Source organism: Macaca fascicularis, chromosome 4 (genome assembly GCF_037993035.2).
Source record: "Macaca fascicularis isolate 582-1 chromosome 4, T2T-MFA8v1.1".
Classification (NCBI taxonomy): domain Eukaryota; kingdom Metazoa; phylum Chordata; class Mammalia; order Primates; family Cercopithecidae; genus Macaca; species Macaca fascicularis.
In genome coordinates, this window is record NC_088378.1 from 22172670 (window position 1) to 22185263 (window position 12594).

At 39.3% G+C, this 12594-nt stretch overlaps 1 protein-coding gene across 3 annotated transcripts in view; it reads left to right on the forward strand.

Moving 5' to 3' along the window:
• Positions 1-12594, forward strand: part of SLC35F1 (solute carrier family 35 member F1) — a 398950-nt gene that overhangs the window by 314528 nt on the left and 71828 nt on the right. For all 3 annotated transcript variants that reach the window (XM_074036935.1, XM_005551675.5, XM_065543251.2), the window contains one exon: positions 7614-7741. In XM_074036935.1, coding sequence (XP_073893036.1) covers positions 7614-7741 — 128 coding nt within the window. The remainder of the gene's footprint in view (positions 1-7613; positions 7742-12594) is intronic.

Genomic DNA, 12594 nt, shown 5'->3' on the forward strand with positions numbered 1-12594 from the left:
TATGTGTGGTATCATTAATAGTAGAAAGATTGAGGTTCAGAGCCATTAACTCAATTCCTAGGTGCCATACAGCAAGAGGCAGCCAGTGGCTAAACTCACATCCGTTTATTACTAAGCCAAAATATCAAAGGGCTGCCTTTTATACTTTTCCTAATCTCACTCTCTGGATCTAATAATAAAAATAAATGAAAGAAGACAAGATAAAATTTATGTATCTTTTTTGTGTTTCATCCTTCACTCAGCTTTGCATTATGAGGTGCAACTGATTGCAATCCTTCTCATAAACAATTTAGATTTTCTTTTTTATATAATTAGGACATTAATTTTGTTCACTTTTCATACTAAAGATAATAGTTTTAAACTCTAAATCCAATACTATATTTTAGCTTTTAAAGTAAGTAATTACATGTCCACCGTAAGTCATACTTATTTTCAAATTCACTGATAAGTAAAACAGGCTGGGTGTGGTGGCTCATACCTGTAATCCCAGCACTTTGGGAGGCAGAGGCGGACAGATCACTTGAGCCCAGGAGTTTGAGACCGGCCTGGGCAACATGACAAAATCCCGACTCTATAAAAATTAGTCAGGTATGGTGGCGTGCATCTGTAGTCCCAGCTACTTGGGAGGCTGAGGTGGGAGGATTCCTTGATCCTGGGAGGGTAAGGCTGCAGTGAGCCGAGATTGCGCCACTGCACTCCAGCCTCAGTGGCAGAATGAGACCCTGTCTCAAAAACAAAACACACAAAAAATACTTAAACTTTCCCCTTTGGAGTTCTGGTAAAAGAGATGATATTATGGCATCACACTGTGAACCAAAAAGGTGTTTATTCAAGTAAGGATCTTGCCCCCTGTGCAGGAGCATCACTCTTGCTGCAGACTCTGAAATGTGTGCTGAGTTTTGTTCTTGAGTAAAAACACCACGAAGGATGGCACCACCCATGAGATCCCTTGATGAAAAAGCAGTTCCCAAAATAACGCAGCTTCTTGTCCCCTCAGCTGAATTCATTTAGGGTGCTGTCTTGCAGTGCTTTTATTATATACTCAGACTACCACTGGAGTGAACAAGAATACTATGAATCAAGGCTCTTCTGTTTTCCAGTCATTGGCTTGAATGTGGACCATGTTTCAGCCCTTGGACAAAAATTTTCATTCGCTCAGCATTTATTAGCCACCATCACCCTCACCCCACCCCATGTGCGACCACTGTTACTATGTCTGGGGCCTTAGCAAGTAGTCGAGCATATGACGATTATTTTTGTAACGAGACTTTTTAAGCCAAAAAATTGATGTAAAGCCTTATTTCACATTTCACAGGAAAAATTCTGTCATAGACTTAGATCAGGCAAGGAGACTCAAATCCCTGATACTGAAATGATAGTGATGGGACACATTCTGGTCTCTAAGCTGATTCAGAGCTGAGGACTGGCAACTCCTGGGGAGCACCATGCATATACTGGCACTCCGGTATGATGGGCATCCCTGGAGTTGGCAGTGGGGTGCCCTGCAAGTGAGTTTGGACCAGTAGGTCAGGAAAGATCCCTTAATGAGAAATGCATGACTCACGAGGATAATGGTATAATTATAAAACAGCAAGCAAAAGAAAATATTGCAATATGAATGAATATGAAGCCTGGTGCCAAATTGTCATGAGTTCAAATACTGGTTTATTTATGTGATCTTGTGCAAGTTACTTAACTCCTACAGGTTTCACTCTGGTCATCTGTAAATGGAGTTAGTAGTAGTATCCAATATATACAGGGTTATAATGAGGATAAGATAGCATTTGTAAAGCAAGTGGACACTGACACATAGTAAGTATCCTATTAAGTGTTTGTTTAACAAATTATGAAACACATTTGATTGGTCATCCTGCAGATGCTTAGCAAAATTAGACATAAATCACATGGCCAAGATTTTTCCTGTCTATTCTCAAACACTGAAGTTGTTGTAATGCTATCTTACTTCAAATTAGAATAACTTTCATTATGTTTTACACATTTGCCATACTCTACAGTCCTTTAAAGAGAGAGTGAAAACAAAACTTTATATCAATTATAAAGATACATGTGTATAAAGACATACATGTCAGCCAGGCGCGGTGGCTCATGCCTGTAATCCCAGCACTTTGGGAGACCATGGTGGGTGAATCACAAGGTCAAGAGATCGAGACCATCCTGGCCAACATGGCGAAACCCCAACTCTACTAGAAATACAGAAATTAGCTGGGCAGAGTGGCACATGCCTGTAGTCCCAGCTACTCGGGAGGCTGAGGCGGGAGTATCGCTTGAACCCGGGAGGCAGAGGTTGCAGTGAGCAGAGATTGCACCACTGCACTCCAGGCTGGTGACAGAGCAAGACTCCGTCTACACAACAAAAGAAAGAAAGAAAGAGAGAGAGAGAGAGGGAGGGAGGAAGGGAGGAAAGGAAGGAAGGAAGGAATTTTACTGCATTGCTTGAAAAATTAGAAACAATTAGAAGTCTATCAGTGGAAGATTGAATAAATTGTGGCATACTCATAAAACATAATAATAGACATCATTTAAAATAAATGAATTAGCTTTCCATGAAACAAGGATGCATTTCTAAAACAAGGATAAGCATGAAGAAGCCTAGAAGAATATTTACAGCATTTACAGTAAACCTTCACATAAAATTTAAAAACACATGAAAGAAAGTCATATGCTATTTTGAATACATGCACATGTAGAAATGTGAACAAAAACAGCAGCCTAAAAGTTACATAACAAAATCAAGATGATAAGGCTGGCACGGTGGCTCATGCCTGTAAATCCCAACATTTTGGGAGTCCAAGGCGGGTGGATTCTTTGATCCCAGGAGTTCAAGACCAGCCTGGGCAACATGGCAAAACCCCATCTCTAAAAAGAAATACAAAAATTAGCTGGGCTTGCTACTCAGGAGGCTGAAGCAGGAAGATCGCTTGAGCTCAGGAGGTCAAGGCTGCAGTGAGCCACGGTCATGCTACTGCACTCCAGTCTGGGAGGCAGAGCGAGACCCTGTCTGAAACAAGCAAACAAACAAACAACACCCCCACAAACAAAAACAACAACAAAAAAGCAATATCAGGACAATGATTTGAGGAAGGAGGAATGGAAATAAAATCTGGCAGGGACAGAGAGGGGTCTTTGATTTCATCTGTAAAATTTTCTTTCTCAAAAAATAAAGATCTGAGAAAAACACAGCAAGCTGTTAACATTTATTAAATCAGGGAGGAGGGTACGTTATTCTCTAATCTTTTTATTTATATTTGGACATATTGATAATAAAAATAGTAAACAGAATGCATTTAATTGCCAAACCATAATTCTAAAGTTTCCACCCATGGATTTTATTACTTCTCCCAGTTAATTTTAAAAAAAAGATGGGGTGGATTTCAAAACATTAGCATATTACCAGCTGTACTGGTGTTTCTTATAGATGGCCCTGTTTCATGAGGTTTGGGTAGTGCTGGCACAGGGACTCTAAGGAATGTATTTTCATTATTTTAGAAATAGTTTTAATGGTCTATTGTAGAACAGTGTTAATGGGAGTCATGTAGATAAATCCCCAAGCAGGCTTTTCAGCGGTTGCATTTTTTGCTAAACCAAAACTAAAAAAGCCTTCCTCTTGCCCTCCTGAATAATTCTGCTAAGCAAGCATGTTGTCTATTTTCAGGTACTTCAGATGAAACAATATGGAAGCATTTATTTAGGGTGTTTTGCATTGCAAACTTCAGCAGAATGGCAAGGCAACTAATCATTCCTTTGAATCTATGTAATGAATAACACTTTGAATATGTTATTGATTGATGGAACAAACAGCACCATAGCCCATTTTTTCAGCGCTATGTATTGGGATGTGGCTGGTGTGCTCTGAGTCTGGCAATTCTGTGTTCACTGTGTAAATTAACTGGGACAAGGGTCTGTGACCCTTTATTTATTATTTTTAGAATTGCAGTGTGGAGGTTAAATATGCCATTGACCTTTTTATATCCAAGGTACAGTGTATTATGTGTAAAATGTTCACCAAATTAATTTTGTCAGATGGTGTCTACATTCTAACTAGAAAACAATTCTCATAGGCTGAAACATGAATATTTCTAATAGATATATTTTCAGTGCCTCAATTGCAATGGCATTTAACATTGCTGAGATTATTAACATGAAATTTATGTACGCAGTTGTATTATGTATTGACTGCCTGTCATGCACTGTTGGATCTGGGAATAAAGTGATGACCAAGACAATTCTGCTGTCTCCAAATTGTTAATAATCTAATGTGTAACAGAGTCAAGAAAGTAGGTAATTATAAGACAGGAGGATAAGCACTAGATATAAATAAAGGGTGTTGGCCGGGCATGGTGGCTTACGTCTGTAATCCCAGCAATTTGGGAGGTCGAGGCGGGTGGATCACAAGGTCAGGAGATTGAGACCAGCCTGACCAACATGGAGAAACCCCATCTCTACTAAAAATACAAAATTAACTGGGTGTGGTGGTGCATGCCTGTAATCCCAGCTACTCGGGAGACCGTGAGGCAGGAGAATTGCTTAAACCGGGGAGGTGGAGGTTGCAGTGAGCCGAGATCGCGCCATTGCACTCCAGCCTGGGTGACAAGAGTAAAATTGCATCTCAAAAAAAAGGGGGTGTTAAGAGAGCACACAGCAGGAAAACCTAGCCCAGTCTAGGGTGATAAGAGTATCAAGGAAGGCTTCCTGATAGAAGTGTGTATGCTGAGACTTCATTTGGAGACTGAAGGAAGAATAGTCCTCCAAGCAGAGGAAACAGCACATGGAAAGGCCCAGAGACAAGAGAAAGCGTACTTTGGGCCAAATGTTCAGGTCATTTCTTTGGTATGAAGAGTCTTCAGCACTCTGTGGTAGTATCTCTTTGGGATTCTTAGCTCAAGTCACCCTGAGAATGGCCATTGAACATTAATCATCTGAAAGTCCTAGTTTTGATCCTCAGCACAATGCACAGGCCCCTACCCAAGACCAATTAAATCAGAATCTCTAGGGGCTGGTCCCAGGCATTAGGACTTTTTTGAATTTTGTTTTGTTTTGTTTTGTTTTTGAGACAGAGTTTCGCTCTGTTGCCAGACTGGAGTGCAGTGGTGTGATCTCGGATCACTGCAGCCTCCGCCTCCTGGGTTCCAGTGATTCTCCTGCCTCAACCTCCCGAGTAGCTGGGACTACAGGCGTGCACCACCACGCCCAGCTAAATTTTGTATTTTTAATAGAGACAGGATTTCACTATGTTGTCCAGGTTGATCTCGATCTCTTGACCTCATGATCTGCCTGTCTCGGCCTCCCAAAGTGCTGTTATTACAGGCATGAGCCACCGCACCCGGCCAAGACTTTCTAAAAGCTCTCCAGATGATGTGAATATAGAGTCAGGTTGAGAATCACCGACTGACAAGACAAATCCTGACAGATGTGTTGATTGTCAAAGATGTAAGGCAAGTCAGAGAGGCAGAAGAGCTGTTCAAAGACTGCCAAAATGATCTGGCAGTGAAGAACTGACCTTGGGGATCACATCTACCAGCCTTCTCATGTGCAAAACCGTGAAAAGAGTGACTCATATTCTCGCACTGGCTCTTGACATATTCAGACAGTATTTCACAGGGGTTTTTTTTTTTTTTTTCTATTCATTAATTCATTCGCTCCAAAACACTTAGCTAACCCTTGCTATATGTCAGTATGCTAGATGCTATGGATAAGTATATGAGTAAGACATTAACTCTACCTTTGGATAAAAGCGCCCAGTCTAGTGAAGAGTCAGTAATCATAATCCTATGAAAGGATTAATCAGGGATGGATGTGCATTGCCCAGTTGAGGAAAGGGGTTAGCCAAAAGACCAGAGAAGGGCTACATTTTGAAAAATGAATAGGAGTTTGCAAGATGGGGAGTGCAGTTCCCTGAGACAGAAAGACTTTGTGCATGCTTGAAGGCTTGAAGGCTATGAGAAGTGTGGCTTGAAAAAGTAGGCTGGAAAACTGATTTGACCACCAAAGGTCAAGAGACCCTTCCCTCCTATTGCCAACTGGCCACAACTCATGCTTTGGCAGTCTGTATGTAACTGAAGGCTTTGAGCTCACATGTCTCCATAGGGTTGGAAAGACCACGTCATACCATGGTCACTGGAATACAGCTAAGAGCAGAAATCAGTAGCTCAAGGTTCTGAGAGTGGTCCAAATACAGCTGAGGATCCAGTGTTCTGCTGAGGCTTTGAGGACCAGCTGAAGTACATCTCTAGTACTAAAGATGTGTGTCACTGTTTAGGCAGCCTCTAAGATGGCCTGCAAGGATCTCTGCCTCCTGGTATTCACTTCCTTATGGAATTCTCTCCCCTTGAATGTGGGCTGGACTTATTGACCCTTTACTAAAGAATAGAGTAGAGTAGAAGTGTCACTTTTGAGAACAGGTTATAAAAAACTGATCTTCCGTCTTTGGTTCTCTCTCTCTCTCTCTCTCTCTCTCTCTCTCATTCATTGTTCATCCTGGGATAAACCAAATACCATGTTTTGAGGCAGTACTGTGCAAAGGTCCTTGGGGTAAGGGGCCAACACCCACCAACAGCCATGTGAGTGAGCTTGGAAGCAGGTCCCTTCCCAGTCATTCCTTCAGATCACACTGCATTCCTGGTTGACAACCGGCTGCAACTTACTGGGAGACCTTGAGCTGGAGACACTCATTTAAGCTCTAACCTGGTTCTTGACCCACAAAAACTGAGAGATAATCAGTATTTCTTGTTTTAAACATCTCTGTCTCTGGATACCTTGTTACACAGTCATAAATATGGTTATAGTCACCATTCACTGAATTTCTGTATATCTACATCCTCTATGAAGACCCCACAGGTTGGCTACAGAGAGTTATTATGTTCCTGATCCTGATTGCCCCGCCTTGAAAAATAAGGTTTATCTCAGGCTTGAAATATATGTCAAAATAAGAATGAAGAACTATGAGATTCAGCTGTTCTGATGCTACCAGTTTAAAATGCAAGATGGTGAAGATTATAGTTGTTGGCAGTATTAAAAGTGTTTTCAAATGGCACTCCTTTTCATCCGAGAGTGATGGCCCAACTTCCTCTCTCTTCCCATCATCCACAAACCACCAGAGTGCATGCAACATTCAAAGCTGATCAGGAACTCAGGATAGCATCTCAGAGTCTTACTACAGAACTGCTGCCAAGCACAAGCCTTTTTCTATTTGGTTCTTTTCATTTTTATCTATTTCATCACAATCCTGAAATTTAGGATGATTTGGAATGTGTGTGTTTATGCAGCCTTTCTGGTACACCTTTCTTTTTATTTTCATATGATGTAAATATTTTATCGTTCCTTTATTCACACACAAAAGATGTTTTGCATGGTAAGCTAATAACCTGCCCAGTCTTCCTCTGGCATAGAAACTAACTTGAAAAGCCAAATCTACAATGAAGATAATTTGCTAAGTAAAAACATGTGGGGATCTGATACCTTGATTTATTTGTTTAAATATTTGGTAAACATAAGGTTAAAAATATATAATGTTGCAACATATTAGAATTCTTCTAAATATACAATTTAGTCTGTTTCAGGAACCTAACCCATTTCTTCTTAACTTTGTAACACAGGAGAAGAAAACCTCCTGGCAATTTTACGACGAAGATGGTGGAAGTACATGATTTTGGGACTCATAGACCTGGAAGCAAATTACCTGGTGGTCAAGGCTTACCAATACACAACACTGACTAGTATCCAGGTACCAATGGTTCTTCTTTCCTTCTCAACTTCCTCTATCCACATGTAGTTTACTTTCAGTTTAGTCCTTCAGAATTTGTATACTATAAGTTACTATCTGTATACTATACTATAGTATACAGACTGTACTATACAGATTCTGTATACTATAAGTCCGTAAGTTTTGCAACAAGAGGGAAACTGGTTGTATAAAAATTAACTTGAACTTTGTGTCTTATAATTTTTTTAATTTAAGTGTAATTGGACATCTTTTATCCCTTTGTTTCGAATATATTACAATTACTATTGACAATGTAAAAAAATTTGTCTTTGAATGCTGTCAACTAATCTGTTAGGAGAATTATTAATAAATATAAAAACAAATCAATTTTAATCACAACATAACTTTTTAGAATGTTAATAGACTTTGATTAAATAATCGAACTGCTTAATAATCTTTTCTTTTAGCTTTTTTAATGTGTAAAATTTGCAACCTGAAGGGACAGGATTTTTCCTAAAGGGACAAGAATTCAATTCTTAAAATGTGTTATGCCTGAAGATAGCTACTGTGTTCCTCTCTCCCGTCTTCCCTCTCCTTCTCTTTCTCACACACATGAACACACACACACACACACACACACACACAATTGCAAGTTTACCTTTGCTTTTCACAATTTTTGACAGACATATATATTCCTCATTGTACTGTAAATGATAAACTTAACTATTTTTGTTTCATCTTCACTTCTTTTTATGTGACAATATTATTAATTCCATACCATTGCAAAGCTCTAGGATAAAACACAAAACAAAACATTGTTCTCATACTAGATTTAGTTTAGCTTTGATACTTCTTGCCATCTTGTCTATTTGCTTATGAACAGCAATAACAAAAATGGAGAAACAAATAAGCAGCAAAGCACTTGAAAAAATTTAGATGAAATACAGTGGGTGGGAAACTATCTAAACCTGACTTAGTTTTCCTACCATCCGATTTTCATATGAACTTCAAAGATAGCTTGAAATGAAAGTAATTAATGGTAGCATTTTTCCAGGACCACTTCCATATGCACGTTGTGTTCCAAGAGCTTTTGTGCGATCAGATTCCTAGTAAGGTGCATATTTAAGAAAATAGATAACTGGTAAGGGAGACCTGAGCCTGTCTGGCCACTTTAATCCTTAGCATCCTGTGACTTTTAGACTGATGCTGGAAGAGATACAAGGCAGTAGCAAGATGCCCCATGAGACTCCAGAAGGAGTGCATTCTTGGCACTTGCCTTTTAAGAACATTTCCTTGTATGAAATCCTTTCTCTCCCTTTTAGAACTTTCTCTTCTGCAACTTTTAGAGCCCTGCTCTCCCTAAAGTTGGCCTTCTTGTTTCTTTTTCATCTTTTCCAAGATGAAAAGGAGACTCAAAATGCCCCCATGCACAATATATTACATTTCTTTTTGTTAAAAAATATATTTGGGGATACTCATACTCTCTATTCTCTATACATTGTCAATGCTGTTAGGACATTTTTAAGGATCTTGAAAGCAAGGACTATGACTTTTTAAAATTAATTTATAAATCTACCTGGTATGGCATCATGCATAAATTAGCATTTAGACATAAACACACCAATTATAAATATGATTAAGCCATCACCTAGGACTTCCCCAATTACAGTTTCTTTATTTTGTGTAAGACCTCATGAATTCTAAGAAAACACAAACAAACACACACACACACACACACACAACGGCTGCACATTCCAGAGGGAGAATAATTCAGTGCACAACTTTTTTTTTCCTTTGTCTCACTTTTATACCCAGGCTGGAGTGCAGTGGCAGAAACATGCCTCACTGCTGCCTCAACTTACTGGGCTCAAGCGATCCTCTGGCCTCAGCAACAAGTTGCTAGGACTACAGGCACACACCAACACGCCTGGCTAATTTTTGTAGTTTTTCTAGAGGTGGGATTTCCCCATGTTGCCCAGGCTTGTCTCGAACTCCTGAGCTCAAGAGATCCACCCACCTCAGCCTCCCAAAGTGCTGGGACTACAGGCATGAGCCATGCACCCAGCCTGTATGTCTTCTTTAACAGCGATAGTTATAATGTCCTTCATATTCACCTCTCCATACAATAAAGCTTTAAAATGGAAAAACCTTTTAGATATGTCATAACTATGTAATTGTTATTGTACACAGCACCAGTAATTTGGTATGCTGTGTACAAATGAAATGAGTTTCATAAAATTGGTGAATTTACCACTCATTTAATTTTGAAATCTTATTATATGTTTTTATGATAAATACTAATACACTGGAAAAAATTATGGAAATAAAAATTATTGGCAGTTTATGTATATCAGCATTCATTATTCAGTGCAATCTGAAGTTGTCACTAGAAAAAAACATTGCTTCTTTCTTTCCACCTCCCCTTTCCCTTTCTCATCTTAGAAATGGTGTAAGAATATTTCCCACTATAGATGTCCCATAAACACCTAGGTTTCTCTCTCTTAAACACACACACAATTTGCTACATTTTTTAAATTAATGCCCTGCTCAAGGTGTTTCTATTACTTGGAATATCCTTTCCGCCTCCATCCCCTACCCATTGAAGTCCTATTTATTTCAAGGTCCTCTGTACCTTAGGATGCTTTCAAATTATAAATAAGGGAAAGCCCGGTGGAAACTGTCTTTTGAAATAAAGAAATTTAAGCTGAGCATACAGTTGTGCACCTCTGTAGTCCCAGCTGCCCAGTTACTGGGGAGGTTGAGGCCAGAGGATTGCTTGAGGCCAGGAATTCAAGGCTGTTCTGGGCAATATAGTAAGATCCCATCTCTTAAATAATAGTAATAATAATAATAATATAATAACAATAAAGGGAATTTATTGATTCTCATAACTGGAACATCTAGAAAAAGGATGATCTTCAGGATAGTTGGCCAAATAATGTCATCAGGGGCTCATTTTTGTTTTTCGTTTTTCCCATGTTTCCCCTCTACTATCCCTTCTGCTAGATTTATATTAAAGCAGGCTCCTCTCATGGTCATGAGATGGGTTTGAGCACAAATTGGGGGTACATGTCCTTCTTCCTTCATGTCCAATGAGAGACAGAAAAGATGCTTGCCCACAACCATTGAATAAAAGTCTGACACTGTATTCTGATTAGGCCACACTAATGGCCAAGGGGAATGCTGTGAGTTAATTGGCTTAGACCTGGAGTAGCTGAATCAATAGAGGATGAGATTTCTCTCACTGGTTTAGCTGAATGTTTCTCAATAGAAGTACTCCTGGCATTTTGAGTGAACAGTACCCACTGATAGAGTCAGGGTGGGATCAATGCCATCCAGTCACATATCTGTCACCCATTAAGGGAGAGGTGAGACAGATGGATGCAGGAGGAAGAACCACAATGTCTCTACACCCAGTGTAGCTCCCACCTCCCATCAACAAACCCCACAATCAGAACAAGTCTCTCTCTCTTTTGTCTTTCGAGGTGTGTTGCTTTTTAGCTCTATTTGCAGTCTTTTACCTAAGAAGGATATTTGCGTATTCCCATCTACTCCACCAAACTGTGTGCTCTTTCATAGCAAGGATAATTTCTTGTTCACCTTTGAATCTCTAGTACCTAGAGGAAACCCCAGCACATACTAGATACTCAATAAATGTTTAAAGGAGTTAATTGTGTACATTGGTTTTCAGTATTTTGGAGCCCAGGAACTCCCAAGGGTCCTTTATCTAAATTTAGAAGCCCCCAGAATGTTCATAGAGGTAGGGTGCGGAAAGGGAAGGAGGAATGTTGTCTTCACACCAAAACTGGACCCATTGGCCCAGAGTCAAGATGTATTAAAGGACCTAAGGGGGAAATGAGGAGTGACTTTCCTGTTTGGAACCGTAGTTGGCGTTTGTTTGGGTATTTTTTTTTTTCTGTTGAGCATTGAAAAAATTACAACAAATTGTTTAAGTTCAGTGAGGTTTTTTTTTTTTTTTTTAAGTTTTTTCAAGTGTGTTTTGCCTGTGAACAGTGACAATTTATTCTTAATAGCTGGTCCCCTGATCCTCAGGTATTTAGTTCAAACCTATGTTCTACACCTGACACTATATCCATCCTGCCATCTTTCTCAAGTTAGCCATTTGGCACCCTATTTAATGCTGCATTCTATGAAAAGGTTTATTTTAATTCTGTAGTAAGAAAAATTATTTCAGTGAAATGTCAATTAGTCTTCACTGTAATTTACTGAGCAAGAAACAGGGAAGTAAAAAGGCAAGTTGAGTCTAACAGTTCTAGAACTGCTTTGCCACCTATAACAAATAAATCTATTAAATAATAAGTGATCAGAACAGAAGGCATTTCCTCTGTGAGCCCTATTTATAGTGCTGTTTAGTCAGTTCCACCAATCTTTTATTCACTACAGATTGGTGGAACTGACAAGTACCTAAAACAATTTTCCCTTGTTTCTATAAACATTAATTGAACACATAATATGGGTTTACTTATATTAATCCATAAAGAAGACACGTTTATTTAGCATCTGAGAAATGCACTAGTTACTGCAGGTGACATAAAGAGAAATGAATCAGCCTTGTCCTACTGGAGCTTATGAACTTCTAAAGGGGATAAGAGGCACAGCTTAATGATAGCAACACCAAGTGCGGCAAGAGAGCAGACACTTAAGTGCCATGATTTTCAAAGGAGGCAGAGATGATAGTTGTATGAAAAGTCAAGAAAGTGTCCATTCAGATGGGTCTCTGAGATTGGATAAAATGTGGAGAGGATAAAATGTGGGTATAACTTTGCATATGAAACACACCTCATGACAGAAGTCTGGGGGCCTAAAACTCAAGGAATATGATTGGAGAACAATTATTTTTATCTGATTAATAC